The sequence below is a fragment of the Rhodofomes roseus genome (genome assembly GCF_022264815.1).
Source record: "Rhodofomes roseus strain CIRM-BRFM 1785 chromosome Unknown C8Q71scaffold_44, whole genome shotgun sequence".
Classification (NCBI taxonomy): Eukaryota; Fungi; Basidiomycota; class Agaricomycetes; order Polyporales; family Fomitopsidaceae; genus Rhodofomes; species Rhodofomes roseus.
The window spans coordinates 68225-93415 of record NW_025953000.1 but is presented as its reverse complement, the minus strand read 5'-3'; the positions used below and the strand labels follow the sequence as shown (position 1 = coordinate 93415).

The following is a 25191-nucleotide window of genomic DNA, read 5'->3' as shown; positions in this document are numbered from 1 at the left end:
AGCAGAAACAGGCAGTTTGACTTTTTTTTTTTGGTGGAGCGTTGCGCCTTGTGGCACTGGGTCTGACCGTCGACAAGTTGACTCCAGATTACCTGCTATTGTATGAGGGCTTCAAACCTCATGGGATCCTTAGTTGCATAGACATATATAGGCATGTTTGTATTTATTTGCTTATCTTCATTATCCACCGTTGAGGAAATGCTATTACGCACTGTGTGGGACTCGATACTGTGTCCGCGGTTCATCGCTGCACATCGGAACTTCACCTCCAGTCTCCGATGTACCCCCCCTGTAACGACTTAACCGGGATCAATACCCACTAAAACCTCAACTCTCCCCTTTGTCCAGTCATGCGGTAGGTATTTCTCGTTCTTGAGTACCCCGCTCCATGTGTCTCCTACTAACGTCTCCTTGATTGCTCTCTTTCCGTACTTCTTCTTACTCGTCATCTTACAGTCCATCGCCAATCTGTTGTTGATTGTGTTCATCCATTTGTTCCTTATCTCATCGATTGACGGTGGTTCATTGTCCTCGCTATTAATAACTTGGGCATTCCTCAGCTTCCAGATCTGGTGCGCGGCCTCTGATACGAGTATTCGGTATAGTCGTGTTAACCCCTTTAGTATCTTCCCTTTCTCATCTTTGAAGGCCGCATTTGCGCAGCCTATTATTCCTCCTATCATCGGCTTGTGCCATGGTCTTTGCTTCTTCCGCCATAGCTCTGCGGTCAGTTCCCATACTTCAGCTTGTGCGGGTATTGTGCACTCGGTGAGTATGTGTTCCATTGATTCTATTTTGCCGCATACTGTGCATTCATGCCTTGCTTGCAGGTTGTCTGAGTACCCTGGCCTTAGCCAGTTTGATCCGACCATGTACGCATTGTGGGTCGTCATCCATAGGAAGTATCTTGCTTCCCGTCTTAGATCCTTATGTCTGATGCTCTTCCATATCATAGCTTCCGTCGGTGATGTCTTATGGTAGTGTTCGGCGTAATCGATCGCCTTTGTTATGTTGTCCTTCGTGCGTGTTCTTCCTTTATACTTTGTCATCTCTCTCTGTCGTATTCCTTGGTATGCTAACTTCTGTGTCAGTGTAGCTAGCTTCGCGCCAGTCTGTGTTAGCTGGGGCGGGATCGTTAGATCTATCTCATCTGGGTGAGTCTTCCTCGCGCGTTCGTTTGCTAATTGGTATGCTCCTTCATTCAGTGTATGGCCATTGTGTCCTTTGACCCATCGCAGTCGTACTGTATGAGGTCTGGCTCGCAGCAACGCGATCATCGCTTGGATGACTGGTGCGTTTTCTTTCCCTATGTATCCTTTGTCCTCGTGTCTCTGTTTGTATTTTGTTGCCTCTGTCAGTACGTGCCGTGAGTCGCTTATCACGTCTAGGTCTCTCTCTACTGGTGCTCTAGTCCCGGCTTCCTTGGTGGCTATGAGTTCGCTTGTTTGGTTCGTCTACCTAATTTGGGGGGGGACTCGCAGCGCGAAGTTGAGTGGGTCGTCTGGTCCGATGAAGCCTCTGGCTCCTGCCTGTCTCTCATTCTGTACCTGTATGCACGAACTGTCTGTCGCATATCGGAGTGGTTTGTCTGTTGATTGCTGTCTGGTCTTTTGGAGTACTTCGTTGGTTGTGTCACCTGATGTGAAGACGCGGAAAATGTCCGCTGTTGTTCCTGTGGTAGTTATCGTTGGTTCGAACGTTACCCAGTCTGGGTGGTTCGCTTCCTCGTCGTCTTGTGATTCACTCATCTGTGAGATGAGTGTTCTTGGTCTTCTTGATCCCTATCTGGTGATTGCGATGTGTTTTGCGGTCTGTCTTCGTCTGGTCTGTCGTCATTGGTCTTGTGTTTGTTCGCTGATCTCTTTGATTACCTGGTGCTCCTCTGGGTCGTCCGGCTGTGCTTTTGTGGGGTTCCACTTATCTGGTATCAGTGCCAGTAGTTCGGCCGCTTTCTTCATGCACTTGTGTGGGTGTTCGCAACCTATATTGTCCCTCATTTGATTGCATTGCGTACATTGACATGTTCTGCGTCCGGTATGGTTGTTGTCCTCTCTCTGAGAGGCTATCTCTTCCATGTCGCCCACTGTGTATCCGTTGTGTTTGCTTCTGAGGCATTCACTTGTTTTACCATGTTCTAGTCACCTGATCTTTGCATCAGCTTCTCCGTGGTGCCATATGGGTATTGTCCTGGTGATATCTCTATCGAAGGCTAGTCCTTCTCTTCTCACTCCGTATTCCATCGCTATTTTTAGCATTGTTTGTAGTCTCTTTGGTAATGCCGATCTCTTTGTCTTCCATGATTGTAGGAAGATGTTCTGCTTGATCTCAATTGGTACGTTACGTTCAGTTTTGGGTGTGGTGTGCGCTATGATCGTGTCTGGGATGAACACCCATAGAGGGCAATCCTCCGTTAGCTTGAGGTATTCCTTTGTCCACATTAATTTGATCGCTTTATTTCTTGCTGTTATATTGAGGACTCCTCGTCCTCCTGATGTAATTGGCGCTCTAAGGGTTTCTGCGCTGACCGGTGTCTGCATCTTATCGTGCCACATGAACGTTCTCACTTGCTTTTGCAGCCTCTCTTCTATCCTCTTCGGCATGCGTTGTACTTGGGCTCTGTATTGCGTCATGCCGCCGATGCACATCTGTACTATGAGCTTCCTTCCTGCCATGGTTGGGTTGCGTTTGTTCCATTGCTCTAGTGTGCGGTCTATCTTCTCTAATGTGGGTGTCCATACCGATGTATCATCTATGTTAGATCCATACCACGCCCCTAGTATTCTCATTGCTTCGCCCTCTTGGGCTATTGTTAGGAATATCTAATCGAAGTGTCTAAGTCATGAAGTCTGTCAAGTGGCTAGCGCCGACACGTGACTAACGGCACGAGTCTTCCTGTTTAGGAAAAGTCAATACTTGCCTACTTGAGACTTAAGTCAAGTGACTAAGGAAGATCGTGCCGGACCTCCGATCGACTTGACTAGACTCACCTGTTGTGACCGAACCAAGGCCGATCGATTCGGCTTTTGAACAATGAATACGCGGGCAGTCGACCGAGGATCTCAATAGGGCTATTGTTTACGTATGGAATATTCTAGGACACTTTGTAGATATATAAACACTGTCGTAGAGTATGAACAAATAACACTCTCTTGAACTTCAATCCATCGGTGTGAGCCACTCGATCATCCATAGCTCCGCGCTGGACATACTAAGGTCGATCGTACTTATAGCCGTGCGCTAAGTCGATCTACCTTGACCCCTTCAATAGTATAGCCTCGCGCTACTCTGAAGGGTTCGGTAAGAGTAAGCTTCATTGATCTACGGTTAGAGTCGGGTTCGTGCTTAGTGGCATCCTCAACTATTGTTGTAACGCTCTATTCACTAAAGTCGTAACCGACTTACTTCGATCAACCAAGTTTCTTAGCTTCATTAAGAACGTAGGCACTACTGTGCCACTCCGAACTTAGTGCGTGAACTTGTTGAGCGAAATCGATTCTCGATCGACTAAACCTCATAAGTTGATCACTCAAATCATTGTGTTAATCCTCTTCACAACGAGATAATCCTCAATTCATTTCTTAACTAAGGCAACTACAATTACGTAACTACCGACGGTTGTTACTAAGTAAGTACTCGGTAAGTTAGCAATCCCAGTCCATAACAGCTATGTGTATATTCTCTGGTATCTGCTCGCTATCTGGGGCTAGTTGTCTCGTCTCAGACACTGTTCTACGGTAGTCTGGTTGTCCTACCGGTATGATCTCGGTTTTGTCCTTGTTAAAGCGTGCACCTGATGCTGCGCACCACGTCTCTAGGTGTTTGTTTAGGTCTGACAGTTTATCTGTCTTGTCTAGGTACGTCGTTGTGTCATCTGCGAACAAAGTTGCTATGAGTCGTTCTGCGACTCCCGGTATCTTGAACCCTTTCAGGGTTGATGCTCGTAGCGTCGCTGCCAGCGGTTCAATCGCCAGATTGAAGAGCAGGCAGGACAGAGGGTCTCCCTGTCTTACGCCTCGGGTTATGCGGTAAGGCGCGCTTAGGAATCCGTTAATCATGACTCTTGTTTCAGTGTTCTCGTATAGGGTGCGTACTGAGCGGATGAATTCTTCTGGTATGTTGAATTTCTTCAACGTCTTCCACAGATAGTTGTGTGTGATTTTATCATAGGCCTTTTCTTGATCTAGTGCAACGATTACCCCATCTCTTATCTCATCTTTGCTTGGGTCGGACATCGCTGCATATTCCATGACCATGTGCGCGAGCTGGGTCTGTTCCGATATCTGTCTCCCGGGGATGAAGCCCGCTTGCGTCTTGTGTATCAGCGTCGGCGCTGCAGTTGCAAGCTTGATGGTAAGTGACTTTGTGTATAATTTGTAGTCTGTATTGATAAGCGTTATCGGTCTATAGTTTGCAATGTTGTCCCGCTCCTTCTTCTTGAAGATCGGGCACATCCATCCTTCTGCAAAGTTTGTTGTTGGGTCAACCACGTGTCGTTGGATGTCATTGAAGGCAGCCATAAGTAGTTCTAGTACATTGAAAGCTTTGTTCTCTTTGTTACTGCTCTCTCTGATGTATCGATTGTGCATTTCTGCCCAGAACTTGTATGTGAGGCCGTCTATCCCAGCGGCACTGTCTTTCTTCGAGTATGTCAGTGTGTCGTCCACTTCGTCTTCTGTTATCTGCTTTCGTAGTGTCTGATTGTTCCTCTGTTGGCTCTGTTGCTATGTTGTTCAGGTTCCTCTGTTGGCTCTGTTGCTATGTTGTTCAGTACTGTCTCGGTGCATCTCTGACGTCGTTCTGCTTCAGGTTCAATGCCTTCTTGTTGCAGGTCTCATGGTAGTCCTTTGCTAGGTCTGCCATTTTTGCTGAGTGTTTCTCGAGTGGTGACTCTCCAAAGTTATAGTCTGATTTCCTTAGTGCGTATATGACATCTCATGGTTTCAATTCCTTCCCTAATCTGCACCATCCCTTACAGATTGTTTCGCCTTCTATCCTATCCTTAACCTTCATCTCAGTCCGGACCTGCTTGTGGCGCCTCTTCTCTAATACGTCTAACTGCTCAGTTAATGTGTGTGCTTTCTTCTTTCTCTTGTTCTCTTCGATCCTGTCATCATTGATCGTTTTGTCCAGGGCTTTCTTTGTTGCCACAATATTGCATATAAGGGTTGGGAGTTTGACCTTCTGTCTCTCGATTGCCTTGTTCCTGACGTCCATTTTGAAGCTGTGTAGTATCTTCTGCGGGTTTTCGTTCACTGATCGGCTTCCCCACAGGTCTTCGAGTTCTTTTGCGGCCTCTAGTCCCCGGCTTTTGATGTACGTACTCATCTGTTCATCTCTAATGATGTACATTGGTATGGTTCTTCGCCCTGGGCCTGTCCATGGGGCGTCATCTGACATTACTTTTACAGAGACCATCATGTGGTCTGTGTTTGGTATGCCCACCGGTTGTATGTTCCAATCATAGGCTGTTGCGCTTATGTTATCTGTCATGTAGATTCTGTCGATTCGAGATTGTGATCCTGTACTCTTCTGGTGGTACGTGTACAGTTTCGTGCTTGGGTTCAGTTCCCTCCAGCTATCTCTTAGGTGTAGTTGCTGTTTCATTTGGTCAAGCATCTCAATGGTCTTGCTTCGGTCTGCATGCATCGGTAGGCGGTCAATTGGCTCTTCGACTGTGTTCAGATCTCCTAGTAGGATATCCGGTCTTGGTACTCGCCGGTTATCACGGTGGTCGTAGAAGAGCTTGATATCTTCCCACAGGAATTCATTTCATGTGGGGTCGTTTGGTGCGTACACTCCTAGTATTGTTAGTGTGGATTCCCGGCTCAGTTCTATCCTGGTCAAGAGCGCTCTTCCGGGGATTATCTCTTGTGTGTATATGTTCTCCGTTCTCACTAGTTCTTTGTTGAGGACGACTGCTACTCCTCCCTTTCTTGTGGGGTTGTCTGGGTCTGGTGATGCGATGACCTTAAGTCGTTGGCCAAAAAGTGATTCTATTGCTTGTCATCTCGTCTCATCCATGTGCGTCTCTTGTACTACAAGTACTGCTAGTTTCTTCTCTTGTACAAGTTGATTGACATGTAGCCACTTGTTCTCCGGCGAGTTTGCGTTCTCTCTGCCGTATCCTCTCATGTTGAGCGTGGCGATGGTGATCACTGCCTTGTATCGTTTCTGGCTCTGTGTTCCCTCTTGCCTCTGCTCATTCTCTTCTAGCTCTCTACACCTGTTTTTGGCTGTTTGTTGCCTTTGGCGTTGCTGCTTCCTGTGGTTGTGTCCTGGTTCTCTCGGAGTGTCTGCTCCTTCCCCGTCTTGCATCCTATCAGGGTCTTGGCTGTGTTGCTCTTGGTTCCCATCGCGCGTACTGTCGATGTCTCCTACTTGTTCCTTGCCCTCAGTTCTGCATGTAGGGTAAGGTCTCAGGGCATCTTGCCCTTCTAGCGCGTTCTGCGCGTCCCCAGTGTCTGTTGGGGTTTGGCGGTGTCGCTCGCTCGCGTTCGTCCTATCTGGGGTCCTTTCTGGCCCCGCGTCACGTATACTATTGATGTCTTGATTATGTTCCTCTTGGCATTGGGGTGTTCCGCGTTCATTGTCTGCGCACTGTTGGCCGTCTTGGTCCTCATGCGTAGACTCCTGGGCTCCTCCAACTATGGGTCTGCCTTCCATTGTCCCGTCCCCTTTTTCGGCGGGTCTGCCAGCAGTTGTGCGAGACCCGCCTCTGGGGACGGGAAACGCATGCTTACCTGTACCAAAATTTGCTTTCCGTGGGGTTGATGTCTCTTGTTGTCTTGTATTTGTTGCTTGTTGGTGGCCCTCCGTATGGCTTGCTAGGCCACACGGAGCTGCGTTTTGCTGCCGGTACACTGGGGGGTGTCGCTGGAGGTCTGCGTGCCTGGTCACTTCGCTCCTTGTACAACACCTTTTGCTTGTTAGAGGTCAGCACGGCCTTCCTATGTGGTAGGGCCTTGTACCTATTAATTACTTTGTCGTAGGCTGCTCGTTCCAGGCAATGAGTGTAATGTAGCATGCGAACATTATCAATTGAGCGTTAAGTATCCTACGTAGCGGGGCTCATAGTGAGGCATTCTCAAAACTCGTATGTATGGGTTTTCTGTATCTGGTGTGACTTGGGTGCAGGTATCGTAGCGTCTACCTTAGTATCCATGGCCGCGCGTCGCTCTCTGTCCGCCGCAACCTCGTCCCCTGCTGCTCGATCCTTGCGCAGTCACCGTTGTGAAGCCATCGTCGTCTCGGGCGCGTTTTGCTTGGTCTTCGTGCCTTTCTGCTCCATCGTACTTTGGTCCGTACCATCCTGGGGTCTGATGGAGGGGGCAGTCCCACGTGGGGTGAGTGTCTGCCTTGCAGAGCTGACACTCTACCCCTTGGCCACGGGTCTTCAGGTGGTTCAGTGCGATCCAGTAGTTGCCGTCGCAGACGAGCTGCAGGTACGTGAGGTGGTTGGCCATGTTCGACGTGATGGGTTTGCCGCGTAGCTGAGCGATTGCCGCTGGGTTCCCACGCTCGTCCTTCTTGTGGATGAGGACTAGGGTGTACGAGTTTGTGACGTAGAGGACTTGCTCGTTGACTGATCCTGGTACACCTTCTCTGGCCAAGACCTTGTCGATGTGCGCCCGGAAAGCGTCGTCCTTCCAGAGCCATCGTTTGACTCCAGCTAGGATGGTGTCCTTCAACGTTGGGGTGATCCCGTCTCCTACGAGGTTGCAGATGGCCCACGAGAAGATGTTTGGGTCCAGCGGCACCACACTGAAGGCAATGCGCTCGGAGATGGCAAAGGTCTGTTGGTAGAGCAGAAATTTGCGGAGACACTGCGAGCCGCCATGGAGGAAGAGGGTCCACGGTTTCCCGAAGCAGTCCCTGATGTCCTTGTTTGTCTCTCGCACGGACTTTGAGATCTCTAGGTCTAGCACGTCAGGGTTAGGCTCCCCCTCCGGCGTGTTCCCTTCCTGGTTTCCTCCCTGCGCTCCAGCTTGCTGTTCATCCTCCAGCACCTCGCCATCCTCACCCTCCGTGGTCGGTCTCAGGAACCTGAGGGACCGGACGAAGTCCTGGATGTCGAGGTGGGCGCGGGGGTTGTCTTCGAAGTAGCAGTTGCCGGCCCCGTAGGGGACGACCGCGAGGAAGCCGGTGGGGTCGGCTTTGATCGCATCGCGTTGCTTCTTGCAGACATTTCCCATGAGAACGTTGTAGGAGATGACACGCTGTTCGAATGATGCATCGGTGTAGGCAGTCTTCGTTGTTGGGGTCGGGTGCGGGAAGGGTTTTGCGTGGGTCATGCAGCTGTGCAGGTTCTCATCGACAGCGGTGGGCAGATCCAGCGGGTCCGGCCATTGGTACATGTCGGCGGTAGTGAGGGGTAGGCTGGCGGCGCAGTTCGGGAGGCCTTGGTAGTCGCGAGGGTTGATCACCACATCCTTGTCGTGCTCAGGGCCGTGCTCGCGCTCTGGCTCCTCTGCGGTTTGGGTGGTAACTCAACCCAATGCCGTACGGTAGCGTTTGGCTGCGCGGTCGTTCCCGGGTGGGTCCCGGGGAGGGGGCGGAGATGCCTGAGACAGGTTTTGCCAGGGCTCTGCGGTGTGGGCAAGCAATTGATCTGCTATTTTCTGTGCTCTTTTAAGTGTTTGGTGAGCTCTCTGGCACGTTGCGTGGGGTCTGTACCTCGAGTCTGTGGCACTTTTCGGCTCTCGTCGCCTTGCACCAGGTGCTGTTTAACCGGCCGTGTGTTTTCCTCGTTGTGTTCCCTTGCCGGTCGCTTGGTCTTGGCCCGTAGGCCTTCTGCGCTCGGTTCGCTCAATGTTTGCCGGTGTCTCCGGCATGGTGCGGTCGCAGAGTGATACGTATCGGGGTGTTCGGTGCGTCTGGTGCCAGTGTCCCCTTGTTGTACGTGCGAGAGGGAGTTTTGTTGGAGGTGCTTCATTTGTTGGCTGGGCGAGGGTCTTAGCCGAGTTATCGTGGGTGTGTTTGGTTGTCTCTGATACAGTCTTGGGGGCGGTGTCTGCGCCTTGCACGGGCTCGGGTTTCGTTCAAACCCGTGCTTATATGTTCTGTCTGTCTAGACGCTGGCATGCCATGTCACGCCACATCGTCTGTTTGTGTAGCTCGCAGTTGTTGTCTCCGGCGATGGTGAGCATGGCATTTGGGGCAGGGCCAGTAGGGCTCACTCTACTCTTCAGTGCTCAGGTGGTTTCTGTGGGAGTCTGTGTTATGATTGGTATCTCTGTTCTCAGAGATGTAGTCTATGTCGTGTGCCAGCGCACTGCTCGGCGTCGTAGGGTGCGGTCTCGCCCTGAGACACATACTGTGTCTATGTTTCTCCCCAGGTGTGGGACGTGGATGGCTGTTAGCTTCCCCGCTTTGCAGGTACTAGTCCCTTGGGCCACGGAGAGGCCAGCCGCTGGACACCGTCGTGGTGGTCCTTGTCCAAGGGCAGGCAGTTTGACTTGTGTGGAGGCACATGTGCATTTTTTGTTTTGCCTTTTCCAGCCCAATCAGCCACTGTAAGTGCTCAGGAATATTACTGTATACTCTTTGAATGAAGGGCTATTGGATGGGTATACTATGTCTATGATGGTTACTTACTGATTGACTCTACAAGCAGTCTACAGAGTGAGCACCAGCCACAGCAAGTCACATGATGCAGGCCACCAGTCCATATTGGGGTGCAACTGAAAGGCATTTCATGGACCATCACCCCAGGATAGAGCAGCCAGCCGCAACATTTATTTGTCTCTGTTGGTGCAAGTTGCATTGTCTGGGAGTTTGAAGTTTCAGGCCCCACTAATGGGACATCAGTATCAATTACTTATCTATGCTTATCTGGGGTCCAATGTGTCACGTGCACCATGGGAGCCTCCTGCCATAAAAGGAGATCAACTGTAAGGTGTTTCATCCCCCCAGTCATAAGAACAATACCTTTTTACCTCAGGGATTGTAATCATATGATGAAGCAGTCATTATTCAAGGCACCAGTGGGTTTTGTGTGAATTCTGTAGTACTGAACCACTGTGTTAGGTGTGTCTAACATGAAGAAGATTTGCCTAAGTTGCAAAACCTGTCAAGTGGTAGCACTGACTGACACGTGACTAATGGCGAGGACCTTCCTCTTTGGACGAGTTCACTACTTAACGCTTCCGGAGACAGGTCAAGTGATTAAGGGGATTGTGCCAGTCTGCTAATTGATTCATCCAGACCTGTTGGTTGTGACCAGATCAAGACCAACTGGCTCAGTCCAAGGACAATGAGTGTGTGGGCAGTTGAATGAGGAGATTGTGATGGCCATTGTTCCTGTTATGGACTGGGATTGCTCACTTACTGGGTACTTACTTAGTAACAACCATCGGTAGTTACGTAATTGTAGTTGCCTGAGTTAAGAATTGAATTGAGGATTGTCTCATTGTGAAGAGGATTAACACAACGATTAGTGTGATCAACTATGAAGATCGGTTGATCGAGAATCAATTTTGCTCAACAAGTTCAGACACTAAGTTTGGAGTGGCACAGTAGTCACTACGTCCTTAGTGAAGATACTTAACTCGGTTGATCGCAGTAAGTTGGTTACAACTATAGTGAGTAGAGTGTTACAACAATAGTTGAGGATGCCACTAAGCACGAACCCAACTCTAACCATAGATCAGTGAAGCTTACTCTTACCAAACCCTTCAGAGTAGCGCAAGGCTATACTGTTGAAGGGGTCAAGGTAAATCGACTTAGCGCACAGCTATAAGTATGATCGGTTCACCAGAACAATCTCCTTGATCAGCTGACCTTTGACCTTCAGCGGTAGGTGTAGACCTTTCACCAAAAAGGCAAGTCCTTGCCGTTAGCCACTTGACAGGCTTCATGACTTGGACATTTTCAATTTAGGAGTACCTAACAGTTCCTCTGTAGAATATTCTAGAACTCTTAGTATGTATTCAAAAACTGTTGTAGCATACAACTGAATAACACTGTCTTGACATTCAATCCATTGATGTGAGCCACCCGATCATCCATAGCCCCGCACTGGACAACACTAAGACCAATTGTACTTATAGCTGTGCGCTAAGTAAATTAGTCTTGACCCCCATAGTATAGCCTTGCACTACTTTGAAGGGTTTGGTAAGAGTTAGCTTCACCGTAAGAGTTAGAGTCAGGTTCATGCATTAGTGGCATACCTCAACATTTCACACAATGTGCTCAACATAACCTGAATCAACTATACATCACTTGACCAAATCAATCTCATTTCTCTAAATCTGTACTCACTAGTGAGCCACCCAGAGCCTTGTTCAAGCAATCCTTATACTTGATTGACCAATTGACTGTAAGTCAATTTCACTCAACACTTCACTCATTATATTAATCCTCTACACAACAAGACAATCCTCCTTTCTAAGATTATTTAGGCAACTACAATTACATAAATAACTGAATGGTAGTTACTAAGTCAGTATTTGGTAAGTAAGCAACCCTAGTCCATAACACACTGTTGATCCTAGGTGTCAATATTTGCAAATGAGACGTGCTTGGAGGCCCTCATGCCCATGGTGGCTTTGCTGCCTGGGTATCTCAAGGCCTCCAAGGCATCCACTTAATGTACAGTGAAGCTTGCTGAGAAGTGGGCAACTACATGTTTTGATACATTGGGTAGAATGGTCTGGCTCATTCCACACCATTGGATCTGGGCAACTGGGCAGAACTAGCTACTCAATATCAATCAGGCTCCCTTCAGGAGGAGTTGGGAAAGCCACCAGTTGCCATATTGGCTCCACTCAAAGCATTTCATGGACCCTCACCCAAGGACAGAGTGGCCAGCCACAGCATTGATTTGTACCTGTTGGTGCAAGTTGTGTTGTCTGGGAGTTTCAAATTACAAGTCCTGCTAATAGGGCCATAGTATGAATTAATTATCTCTGCTTATCTGGGCATCAAAAAAGTCATGTGGACTCATTTCATATTGGGCTGGAAGTGTTTCACCCCCTCCTGTCATTAGAACAATACCTTCCTACCTCAGGGATCATAACAAGAGAAAATATTGATATGACATAGATATGCTCAATTTGATGAAATACCCCAGGAGTATTCCTGGGGTATGGGGGTATGAATATTTGTACCCTGAACCCTGGGAGTTTTCCATACCCCTGCTCTGCACTGAGCCAAACCTACAAGTGTCCGTATTGTCAAATATACCCAGCTGTAGCATGAATGACAATCTGCTGCACGGATATGTCAACGGAGGAATATGAGGTGTGCTATTGATTGCCTCTCCACTATGATGCTTTTACTAAGTACTATGGTCAATACTACAAACTCAAATTTACAGCTCATATGGACTTCCCACTGGTGAAGCATCCACCAGTCCTCAATACCAGCCATCTGCATCTTCAAGTTGGTCTCGTGCTCCAGCTTCAAGGACTGCTTTCTCAGCTTGGGGCATCTCAGGGCTTCCATCACTATCCCAGACAGGGGTGCTGACTGCTCTGCAGCACCTCATCAGCAAGGCTTTGAAAGTGAGCAGCCCTGTTGGTAACCATCCTGACAACAATGTGTGTCTTGTTTGAGCTCTATTTGAGCGCAAGAGTAACAGGCAGACCTATCATCAGGCCTTGGACTGGGTGTTGTTCATTTGCTGCCATCCTGTCCTGCCACCCTGATACAGGTGATTGACCATTCTATGGTTCAGTGGAGAGACTATTTCCCTGCTGCACACATGGAATACTCCAGCAACCTCAACAAAAACTTAGGACTCCCACCTGGGAGGTGAGTGGTGGCAAACATTTAACATACACTACTAAGGTTGATGGTGTTGGCAGAAATGCTATGCTCCCTGGATGGGTCATTTGTAATAGCTGGCTGATACTTGGCAATAAAATTGGTAACTAGCTGTCAACAAATCAAAAACAGAACCATAACACGCACTCACACAACAAAAATCCACATGCAAATCAGTTGTGGGATGATTGCAGGAAGGATGGGCCCCAAATGGGGGATGTTACTTGGTAGGTATTTGCCCTCTTGGATGAATTGCCCAAACACCTTCATGAGTCTGTAACAAGTTGTGTCAGCATAGCACCTTTCAAAACACATATGTGTACCTTTTGTAGTCTTTGATATTACCATTGGTGATACCAGTAGCAACCTGTCCCATGAGGTTTGGCAACACACCAGAGATACCCATTTTATACAGGCTCTTGGCATCATCATCATCTGCAATGGGAGATTTGGTGAGGGAGGCTTCCAGAGTATGTCTTGCAATGTCTCCCTCTTGGATGGCTTTGGCCAGTGCAGTCTCAAAACATGCACAGGAGAAGCTGAGAGTGACTGGGTGCATGGCAAGGGCAGGTGTAATGGAAGAGGAGCAAGTGGTAGGAGGGAACAGTGTGCAAACTTCATGCTCACACCAAATGCAAAAAACAACAGTGGTGATTCAATTAATCATGTCACCACTATACATATTGTGGTAGTTTACAGGCGAGGCAATGACCATGAGTTGGAAAGGATATTTGTGTGCAGAGGTGCAGAGTGGTGGCCTGGTGCAGACACATCAAAGGAGGGAGAAGAGGGTGGGTGGCTGTGCTTGGAGGAAGCAGCAGCACCAGGAGAAGGGTACTTACCAGTACATCCTTCACCTCCTCAGCAGCTCTCCTAGGCAATGCTTTGCATTGCTTGAGGACACGGACCTGATAAGCCTTGTGCACAGCTTCACATAAGGGTTGAGCATCATCATGTTGGCTGCAAGTGCAGGTGCAGTAATTCAAGGTCGCCCAGGGGCATTGGCCAGTTGAGGCGGATGAACAATCCGACAATCTGCTCCCAGATGCGGGCAATATCTGCCTCGGTCTTCGGACAGGTTGGGATGCCAAAGCATCCAGCATAAACCCTATTCTCGTGTCTCACGGAAAGCCAATGGCTCTGGGACTTGCAGAGATTGTGTAGGCTCGTAACTGAGCGCACTGCGCGTAGGTTTGCGGTCACTGTCTCTTCGATTGACTGACTTTTGAGCAAAATGCTTGTCAAGATATTGGTGAAGAGGCCGGGGAATTTTTCCTCGTGAAGGATGTCAAGATATTGTTGGTTGGTTCCTCCAGCCTCGTAGTGCTGTATAGTTGTGGTGGGGAAAGTCACGAAAGCTGACATGGTAATCCTCATAAGCGCTGACATCACATCAATCAGTGTTACGTACCAGGTCCAGATGTGGGGAACATTTTGAGGCAAATTTGAGGTGACTGCGGCGCTGGGGAGGATGTAGCGTTGGGTGAGAATCGGCGGCAGTCAGTGGAACCCCGTCTTATCTATGAGTCCCGCTAGAAGGCGCTGTCTTCGAGTCACGGCAGCGTCCTAACTTCAGATGCTCTTAATGATATGCGAACCTCTCGAAGCACCATGCTTTTCATTTTCAGGGAGCACATTGTACCGGGGTCCAGAACACAGTGCACTCCCAGGCAGACACAAGCTATAGATACCAAAAATAGAAAGCAGCTTCCACTTTGTTACCTGCCAATAGTATAAGACCCGACCGAACTTCTATTAGTGTATAGATAATGACCCCACTTCTTTCAGCACAGATGTTCCTGGGTATGGCAAGATGCTTGTTCATTGCAGCAGTGAAGGCCAGGGTGTGCAGAGGGGTCGCACCACATCAGCAACACGAAGGCATTAAGTAGCAATGATGCTTACCATGCCAAGCCCTGCATCAATGAACTCCTTCACACCCCAACACAGATTGACACCAAGCCTCAGGGTCTCCAGGTGGCACTTCACAGTTGGCTTGAGGGGTAGATTATGGCAGGGATTGACACTCCCACCATGGCTTATATCCCCAGGATCAGAGTGGTGGTAGTGGCAACTAACCACAGCCTCTTCTCCTTCCTTGCAGCAATTTGCTATCATTTGTAGCCCAAGTCCTCCTTATCAAAGACTGTTGAAGACGATTGGAAAGAATTGAAGAATTGTTGATAAGATTGCTCAACCTGGTAGAAGTCATCATCAGAATAGCTGCCTGAATGACTCCAATGTCTGCTAACCTTTGGCTCTGGCACTGGCAGCTCAACATAGCAAACAGAAGCTTGAAAGTGCTTGTCAGGCAAGCCTTGCAGAGGCCTATATAGGCGGTGACAATGCACCACCCATGGCTTACCTCTCCAGCTGTTGCATTCTGTTTGACATTGATTCAACTGTTGGCTGCAGTGCACCTCAGAGCAATTCTAAAGGCCTAAGTTGAGCTCTGTAAGGTCTTTATATTAAAAGAAGCAAAGATACACAACTGAGTCAAGCTCTAAAGTCTTAAGGACTTAGAGCTTGATGAGGTGGACTGTGTGTGTTACATAATACAGCCACATCCGTATAGTATAACAGCTACAAAGTCGAAATCCACAAACAAGTAAGAAGTGAATGAGTGCAACAGTTCAAATCCCAGAAGTGTCAAACATCATGGAAAATGGTAGACTAAAGGGAAAGACATGAAAAAATACAGTATGCACGGTACAGTAATGGTGTCCATGTAGAATAAAGGAGAACACACCAGGACACATATTATGACTTGGACAGGGTAATGGAGCTCAGAATAATCCGCAGAAATGCGGAATAAATTCGAGCTCAACAGAATCCACTACATTGGCAAAATTTCTATGTTCAATCAATAGATCTCCTCCTTGTGACAAGTGCTTCCACGGATTTGAGCCTGGTTACAATCCCTGAGGTACGAAGGTAACCTTCTTATGACTGGAGGGGATGAAATGCCTTACAGTTGATCTCCTTTTAAGGCAGGAGGCTCCCACAGTGCACATGACACATTGGACCCCAGATAAGCAGTGGTTAGTAACTGATACTGATGTCCCATTAGTTGAGCTTGAAATTTCAAACTCCCAGATGATACAACTTGCACCAACAGAGACAAATAAATGCTGTGGCTGGCTGCTCTGTCCTGGGGTGATGGTCCATGAAATGCCTTCCAGTTGCACCCCAATATGGCAACTAGTTGCTTTCACCATGTGACTTGCTGGCTGGCTGACCACTGTAGCTAGTGCTCACACTCTGTAGGCTGCTTATAGATTCAATAAATACAGTTCATAAGGTTCCTCAAATAATATCTATGCAGGATAGCAATGACACTCCCTTAGCATACTGCTACTTTTGGTCAAAACTGCCCTTTTGAGTGTTACTGCTCTTCCATGGCCTTGATAAAATCAAAGATACCCCAAAAATCCACAATGGTATGTGTCATATCATAGATGTGATCTTGGGTATCACTTTGTCATGTAGCTCACTAATGAGGGCCCCATTTGCACATCAAGCACAGAGAATTCCGACTAAATTTGGTTTCTCTCCCACTTATCTGATTCATATAACCATATATCATACTCACAGACATTCCATCAAAGTATCTGGCTACTATATGGGGAAGAAGGATTTCCCTGTGAGTTGGTGGTTTGCTAGTTGATCTGAGCTCAATAATCATTACAAAATTAGGGCTTGACAATCTTTGTGGTGTTGCTTCACAACAGTGATAGCTTCTGTGCAAGTCATAAGACTGCATTTGTGTTTGCAGCCCAATCCAATATTCAAGATGGCTACTACAGTGCTGCTCATGTGATTTCTGATAAAATATTGATTGAAATAACTGACAATGGCTATATAGTGCTGTACCAATATTGACAAGTTGAAACTTGTCAACAACTTCATGCTGCCCGTATTGTTTCTTGTGGCAACACCTCTATGTAGCATCCAATGAAAACCATTGAGTGTTCACTGACTTCACTACAGGGATTCCAGCAGCTATCTGTGTTGTACCAGGCAAAATGAAGCATACTTACATGTTGGATTAATACTATATAGGTACTACCACCAGAATACATCTCCACATTCCTATTCTGTCCAACCTATGCCTATATCACCACATAAAGGGTCACTCAGCATTGTGTACTGTATGCCGATGTGCATGCCATCACTCAAAATCAAAAAGAAATTAATGGGTAGAGATTCAATGAGAACACTAGCTCAATAGGGGAAGTCATAAATACATGTTCCTGAGGCAGATGGCCTTGGAGCTCATGGAAGGAAACCACATTGTTTTTTGATTAGCAAGTGGCTACATCGGTTGAATGGTTGTAATGTGTATTCTGTCTGTTTATTATTCCTGTCAAAAATTCAAAGGTCATCATTGTATGCTTTCATTGTACTATTACCAAGATATTTGGACACTGACATTTCAATGCTTTGAAGCACTTAACAATGCATATACTATCTGGACTATTAGTGTGACTGTTTCCCAATTTCTGTTGTGTTCCTGCTCATTCCAGTTGTGATAAGATCCTTCAGTACTGATATAATTGCTGTTGTATGCTTAGTTAGTGATGATAATACTAATCAATTACTAAGTTATGATGGTAGACTCTATTCTGGTAACCATGTCAAGCATTATCAGGGTTTTCACAACATCTTACCACTATGATTAGCTCAAAGAGATCTATTTTACTGAGATTCAAATCCCTATTGACAGGGTGATTAACTCTGTGATCAGATGTTTAAATTGAAGCAGAGATATGACAGACGGGAACTCAAACAGGGCAGAGAATGTAAGAAAATATGTTCATTGACATCATCACTCACACTTGGCAGTTCTCTTATGACATCTGTTTGATCATCAATGGTTGATTGTAACATACATATATGAAGGCCATCAATTTGCTGATTGTACTGTAGCAATCAGTGACTGATAAACACATCATAAGGCAACCTCCCTGTGCTCTAGATATGTCAGGCACACACCTAAATAATGAAACCATATGCCTGAGCCCAAGGGGCATTCATATGCAACTTAACTGTTCTGACACCACGTCAGCATGCCTATGCACCCTCTAAAATGTGATTTTACATGTGACACCATCATAACTGTTCATGACACCAATCAGCAATAGCATCTGCTGAAATGGAGTGACTACTTGCAATGAATGCTGCTAGATATATGACTGACTCACTTGTGCATTCATTACAATCATGTAATTTATTTTGGATGATACTTTCAACTACCATGCACCCAACAGCCATCACAGGCACAGATTATAAACTGGACAGAGGATCAAAATTATGCAGTAATCAAAACAGAGGTTAGAGATCACATATGCAGTGAGGAGCAAAAGATGATTACCAAAGCAATGCTCTAGCCATAGGCAAGGCATTTGAACTCACAATTCTGTGGACCCATGTAGAGCAAATGGTGGATGATGAGTTCAATAGTGGTTGGTATGTAGATGGTACCATGTCTGTAGGGAAGCCTGGATATGTAAGTTCAATCATTGTGAAGGTCATGAAGAAGAATAGTGGGGTTATCAAGGCATGCACAAGTCAAAATCCAGAGTGGGAGATATGTAAGATTGAATGTCTGGAGCTGAGGAGGTAGTATTACAGATGTGACACTACTGGACATGTTGCCTGCTTGCTCTGAGATTTCAAACTGAAGGGATCGTATTGCCAGACATGGCCCGCTCCCCAGCAAGTGCTTGTTTGTGGATTTTGACTTTGTGGCCGTTCTACTTGCTGGGGAGTACTTGCTGGGGAGTGGGCCATGTCTGGCAATATGATCCCTTCAATTTGAAATATCAGAGCAAGCAGGCAACATGTCTGGTACTGTCACATCTGTAATACTACATCCTCAGCAGACAATCAATGCTACATATCTCCCACTTTGAATTCTGACTTGTGCATGCCTTGATAACCCCACTATGGTTCTTTATAGTGCAGGGAGGTTGACTCATGATGTATTCATCATTCACTGACTGCTACAGTACAATCACAGTATACTCAGCAAATTAATGGCTTACCTATATGTATGTTATGACAACCATTTATGATCAAACTGATGTCATAAGAGAACTGCCAAGTGTGAGTGATAATTTCAATAAATATATTCTCTTAAGTTCTCTGCCATCTTTGAGTTCCAGTGTGTTCTATTTCTGCTGCAATTGTAGACGGCTGATTACAGAGTCAATGACCCTGTCACTAGGGACATGAATCTCAGTGACAAAGATCTCTTTGAGCTATTCAAAGCGGTAAGAGGGTGTGAAAACCCTGATAATGCTTGACATGGTTACCAAAATAGAGTCTACCATTATAACTTAGTAATTGATTAGTATAATCATCACTTACCAAGCATGCAAGAGTGATTATATCAGTACTGAAGGATTTTATTACAACTGGAATGAGCAGGAACACAGTAGAAATCGGGAAATAATCACACTAATAGTCTGGATAGTATATGCATTGTTAAGTGCATCAAAGTGTTGAAATGTCAGTGTCCAAATATCTTTGTGATAGTACAATGAAATACAATGATGACAAGTGGATTTTTGACAGGAAAAATAAACAGACATAGAATACACATTACAACCATTCAACCGATGTAGCCACTTGCTAATCAAAAAACAATGTGGTTTCCTTCCATGAGCTCCAAAGCCATCTGCCTCAGGAACATGTCGTTTGACTTCCCATACTGAGCCAGTAATCTCATTGAATCTCTACCCATTAATTTCTTTTTGATTTTGAGTGATGACATGCATATTGGCATAAAGTACACAATTCTGACTCTATGTGGACATGTTTTGATATAGGCATAGGTTGGACAGAATAGGAATGTGCAGATGTATTCTGGTGGTAGTACATATATAGTATTGATCCAACATGCAAGTATGCTTCAATTTGCCTGGTACAACACAGATAGCTGCTGGAATCCCTGTAGTGAAGTCAGTGAACACTCAATGGTTTTCATTGGATGCTACATAGAGGGGTTGCCACAACAAAAATGTGGGCAGCATGAAGTTGTTGACAAATTTTAACTTGTTAATATGGGTACAGCACTATATAGGCATTATCATACATGGTAAAGTGATACCCAAGGTCACATCTATAATATGACACATAATTGTGGATCTTTGGGGTATTTTTGATTTTATTAAGGCCATGGAAGAGCAGCAACACTCAACAGGGTTTGACCAAAAGTAGCAGTACACTAATGGAGTGTCATCTCTGTCTTGCATACCCACTACCTAAGGAATCTTATGAACTGTTTGTCTGGTGAAAGATGCCCTGGATCCAATATCCCAGTTTTGCATTTTTATTCAGCAGTCTAACAATAATACAACTTCCTTATTTAACGGGTCTAAGAATGTGGATATGCTGTTCTATTTATTTGGAATCATGTGCATTTTCTGTTTTGCATATTGTGGCATGAGTAATGGACACACTACAGCAAACCAATACCCATCATGGGGTTTATAGTATGAGGACTACTAGCATGAAGATTTCGAGGTTTTTTTTGGATTTGATTCACTTGTGGCTGGGCTGAGAATGGTGAATCCTGTTAAGGACCATTACTTTTTGCAGCAGTTTGCAACAGAGTCTGGGAGACTACACTGCAAGATGACTTGTTGACAGGTCAAACTTTTGACCTGTCAACAAGTGAACCTCGCGTGGCACGGGTGCTTATCGAGCGCTTATTGCACAATGTAACCTGAATCATTACAAGCCTTCAAAATACACATCAGTAACCAATGATACAAGCATACTATGCCCTCCTGAAAGCCCTTCATTCAGAGGATATATAATGTGAATGCTATGCATATACAATGGCTAGCAAAGCCATAAAATGCAAAACAAAAAAATCACACGTGCCTCTGCATCTACAAACGGTGGAGCCACATACCAGAAACAACAGCAAGTAGATTGTAATGTAATGTACACTAACTAGACACAAAGGTGCTTATAGGCATACAATTGCATTCTTAGAGATCATTTACCAGGTGCAAAGGACTACAAGCATGTCACCGAGGCATTTGTGTGATTTTTTTATTTCGTGAATTGTGCCCTTAGTATTGAAGTGCATGAGAAGGTAAGACTAGCCATAGACTCTATAGTGTGAGGGCTACAAAGTGTAACATTTTGAAGATTTTACGGATTTTATTGGCCTATAGTAGCAGAGTGACTGTGCTACTAATGGCCTTGTGGCTGAATTTCAAACTCAGCCCAAATGTCGGCAGGCCTGCGTCAATGGGGCAAGGAAATGGGCTTATCAGCCAATCGGCATCTCTCCCCTGCCACACAGAGTTGCATCCGCCTGGAAATTCCCGGTGGATGCAACTCCGAACGGCACACGGGCGCTTAATGGGCGCTTAGTAAGCAATGTAAGCCTGTTACTTCTCTTAAACTAGCTTGTACAGATCTAAACAAATGTGGAGAAATCAGAAAGCATAGACAATGAATTGAAAGGCTCCAATTGAGAAGAGAGACTCTATTTCATGTTACACCTTCAATACATCTACATTGGTTGCTGTATCATCAGCCCAGTGCTTACAGAAGTGAATGTCACTCTCTGTGGAGCACACATACTCCTACAGATGTTAAGCATGTATCATACATGCAGTGTTTAGTCAGAGGGCCCCAGATGACATCTATAAGTGTGCTGTTCTGTGTATTGCCATAATAAGGAAATCACAGCTGATACAAGAGGGCAAATGGGCTTGTTATGAGCTTGTGAAAATGTGTAAAATTCTGATAATATAGTAGGACACTAAACAGGTACAGTTGGTCATCATAAATGAGACAGGACAGTGATAGACATGATACACAAGCAATAATGTCCACACTAGTGGTCAAATTGCCCAATATGGCTCATCTTTGCTGTATCACAGAAGCACCTGACACATACAAAGTCATTCAACTGCATGAGTACATTGTCCTGATGATTCAGTGGCTATCTGGAGTAGGAAAAAGTGCTTTGACTTGTGCAGAGGCACATGTGGACTTTTTTGTTTTGCACTTTCCAGCCCAACCAGCCACTGTAAGTGCTCAGGAATATTACTGTATACTCTTTGAATGGATGGCTATCAGATGGGCATACTATGTCTACTATTATTACTTACTAATTGACTGTATACAGTGTGAGCGCTGGCAGGCCACAGCAGCCAGCCAGCCTGTAAGTCACATGATGAAAGCCACCAGTTGCCATATTGGGCGCCACTGGAAGGTGTTTCATGGGCCCTCACCCCAGGACAGAGCAGCCAGCCACAGCATTTATTTGTATCTGTTGGTGCAAGTCGCGTTGTCTGGGAGTTTCAAATTTTTGGTCCCGCTAATAGGACATCAGTATCAGTTACTTATCTTTGCTTATCTGGGCCTCAAAACGTCACGTGGACTCCTTCCATATCGGGCGCCACTGTAAGGCATTTCATGCCCTCCAGTCATAAGAACAATTCCTTTGTACCTCAGGGATCGTATTGTACCTCAGGGATCGTAACCAGGCAAGCTAGAGAGTGCATTTGGGAGCTAGATTCAACTTGAACATTACAACGTATTATACACTTGAAGGTTCTGGTGCTAAAAGTAGAAGTTGGCCTCAGCCTCGTCATTACCATCAAAGTCAGTGTCCACGCCCGCCGCGTCCGAGTCCATATTGCTATCAACATCCTGCTCCTTGTGCCCACGACCCAACACTCGAAGGTCCTCCGGCACCGCAGGTACAACGATCACTCCCGGCTCATCAAGAAGCGGGTGGACAGTGCACGTACCAAGGGGCACCCCAAAGTTTGTGACCCTCCAGCTTGCTCGCATGATTTGGCGTTGGGCGCACGACCCCACTGGCCAAGTCCAGGATGCGTCAATGAAGTCGAATTTCATTGAACACATGGGTGCCACAAAAGCTCTCTGACCAGTGGCGTACGCATGCGCAAAGGATGTTAGGGTCACAATGGACCGCTTGATGACCGGCACAGACTGCAGAGGCAGCGCGAGGCGGAGAGGGAATATGGGGCGGAGAGTGTGCGGTACGAAGGTTTCAGCCATAGGATCGTAGATGTCGAGTGTGAAGTGAGGATTGTTGGGCCAGGGAGCATACCCAACAGCTCCAATGTACCTGTTCAGTGTGCGCACGGCCTGGTGGAGGAGTGGCTGCTCTGCCCCGTGGCCGTTGATGACGATGGCCTCGCCATTGAGATCAATCTCCCCCAGGAGGGGGATGAACACGGGGCCATAGCCATCCTAGGGCAAGAACACAGCGTTAGTCACCCAGATGAGCATCGAAAGTAATATGATACTCACCTGAACATACATTAAACCTTCTACTATTGCGGTACGCCCTTGCCCAGCTGGGCTATCCTCCAGGGACCTATGGAGGAGGGATTGCAGAGATGGCGGCGGGCTCTTGTAGAAGGCTGGCACGGTGGACATGCAGATCCACCCGCCAAACTTTGCAGGTGGGTTGCTGAGCTTCGCCGCCTGCACATGCGCCTCCCTGAGGGTCTCTATCGAGGGTTGGATTCGACTGCACTGCACCAGGTGTTAGGGATAGAGGCTTGATAGCCTCAGAACACACAGAAACTCATTAACTTACTGAGTGGCTGCATTAGTGAAGGTTTGTTATGTGCTTATCTTACTCTCCTTATCTTTCCTTTATTCCACCAAATGGACATCAATGTAGCGCTTTCATTGTCTTATTACCGAGGTATTGATTACCGATGTTTTGATGCTTTAGAAGTGCTTGTTACTGTATCTACTAAACAGACTATCACCGAGTTTCTAGTGTGTTCTTACTCATTATGACCAAATGCTTTCAGTACTGATACAAGAGCTATTGTATGCTTGGTAAATGGTGGTTATTACCAATCAATTACCGAGTTATAACGGTTTTGTTTTGGCATAGAAAGGAATGGCTGTGCAACAATTACCAAGCCATTCCCAAAGCTGTGTTGAATGGCTGTGCTATCCTTAGGCTGTACACTGAAAATGCGGACTCTTGCATGCCTCAGTAATGCCTCGGGAATCACAGTCCTGAAACTGTGGCTGTACTGTGGCTGTATTAGGATGACTCAGTAACATAGCTTGCCTCATTGGAAACAATGAAGTGTAAGGCTATGATCCTATTGTTCTCCTAGAATGGCCTCTGAAGCGGTTACGATCCCTGAGGTACAAAGGAATCGTTCTTATGACTGGAGGGGATGAAACACCTTACAGTGGTGCCTGATATGGAAGGAGTACACGTGACTTCTTGAAGCCCAGATAATGAGGGATAAGTAACTGATACTATTGTCCCATCAGCGGGAGTCAAAATTTGAAACTCCCAGATGATGCGACTTGCACCAACACATACAAATAAATGCTGTGGCTGGCTGCTCTGTCCTGGGGTGAGGGGCCATGAAACGCACTCCAGTGGCGCCCAATATGGAAACTGGGGACAGCAATCATATATCTTGCTGGCTGGCTGGCTACCATGGCAGTGGCCGCATTCTGTTGGCTGTCTATAGTGTCAGTAATCAACTATACATATTATTGTGGAGCTCCTTCTATGACCTTGCTATCCCATGTCTAAAGAGTGTTGTATTTGTACACATGACTTTGAGGAGAGTGACATAGGCGACCATCTGACTATAGCGAGCAGAGGGACTAGGTATCCAGGGTATAGCCAGATTATACCAGACTATCTAGTTATGAGCTTGTGCTCGCACTATCATTTGCATCAAATGCTCCTCCATTGCTGCCAAGTGTTCATCAAGGGTCTGCAGGGTTTCCTCATCTGTTACTTCATCCTCTGCATCTGTGGTGAGCTGCACCCACATCTCCTCCATTGCTGTGAGCCGCTGGTCAAGGTTCCGCAGGATTTCTTCTTCAGTCATCTCTTCATTTGCTTCCGCCATCAGCTGCGTCCACTTTTCCTCCATTGCCTTCAGCCGCTGGTCAAAGGTCTCCAGGATTTCTTCGTCAGTCATCCCTTCATAGGCCTCTGCTGGCATGCACTCAAAAGGCTTGGCCTGGGAGTTGACCATGTCTTCATCTACTGATTCCCGATCTGTTGTGTTGAAGTTGCGTCCACCATCATTGCTGCTGCCAGTAGCATTGCAGTAGTCCCAATAGTGCCTGCTGTTCATTCATGAACATACTATTGGCATTGTTACAAGTGGTCCTGTCTATGTACAAGGACAAGAATGGGTTCTGTATGGGCGCCATAGTGGCTGGATTGACCCAATACATATACCAGGGCCCAGCTGTCTCATGCGTGAGTTGAGCTGTTGGCATGACCGTGGCGGTGGTATGGTCGGTGATGGGCATGGGGGCAGACATAGCCGCAGGAATTGTGATGGCAGGGAGGATCAATGTTGTGGTGTTATGGAAGTGCAACTTTAATGATAGATGTAGATGCCTGTTTAGGAAAATTGC

The 25191-nt window shown here is 46.5% G+C and overlaps 4 protein-coding genes across 4 annotated transcripts; all 4 read right to left on the bottom strand.

Moving 5' to 3' along the window:
* Window positions 1-299: 299 nt before the first annotated feature.
* On the bottom strand, window positions 300-1748 carry C8Q71DRAFT_799858 (uncharacterized protein; the record flags this gene model as incomplete). Its single annotated transcript, XM_047925925.1, has 3 exons — window positions 300-1331; window positions 1362-1421; window positions 1548-1748. 3 exons carry the CDS (start codon window positions 1746-1748, stop codon window positions 300-302), a joined length of 1293 nt encoding a protein of 430 aa, XP_047772565.1.
* A 5403-nt stretch (window positions 1749-7151) lies between these two features.
* On the bottom strand, window positions 7152-8354 carry C8Q71DRAFT_718759 (uncharacterized protein; the record flags this gene model as incomplete). Its single annotated transcript, XM_047921249.1, has 2 exons — window positions 7152-7912; window positions 8021-8354. The coding sequence occupies 2 exons, from the start codon at window positions 8352-8354 to the stop codon at window positions 7152-7154; spliced, it is 1095 nt and encodes a 364-aa protein (XP_047772564.1).
* A 4001-nt stretch (window positions 8355-12355) lies between these two features.
* On the bottom strand, window positions 12356-14883 carry C8Q71DRAFT_728350 (uncharacterized protein; the record flags this gene model as incomplete). The annotated part of the gene is made up of 9 exons (XM_047921951.1): window positions 12356-12557; window positions 12781-12852; window positions 12917-13039; window positions 13089-13387; window positions 13608-13725; window positions 13790-14123; window positions 14177-14227; window positions 14364-14487; window positions 14671-14883. The coding sequence occupies 9 exons, from the start codon at window positions 14881-14883 to the stop codon at window positions 12356-12358; spliced, it is 1536 nt and encodes a 511-aa protein (XP_047772563.1).
* Window positions 14884-22359: 7476 nt separating this feature from the next.
* Window positions 22360-24981, bottom strand: C8Q71DRAFT_863583 (uncharacterized protein; the record flags this gene model as incomplete). Its single annotated transcript, XM_047928195.1, has 4 exons — window positions 22360-23019; window positions 23080-23307; window positions 24483-24891; window positions 24950-24981. 4 exons carry the CDS (start codon window positions 24979-24981, stop codon window positions 22360-22362), a joined length of 1329 nt encoding a protein of 442 aa, XP_047772562.1.
* Between the last annotated feature and the right edge of the window lie 210 nt (window positions 24982-25191).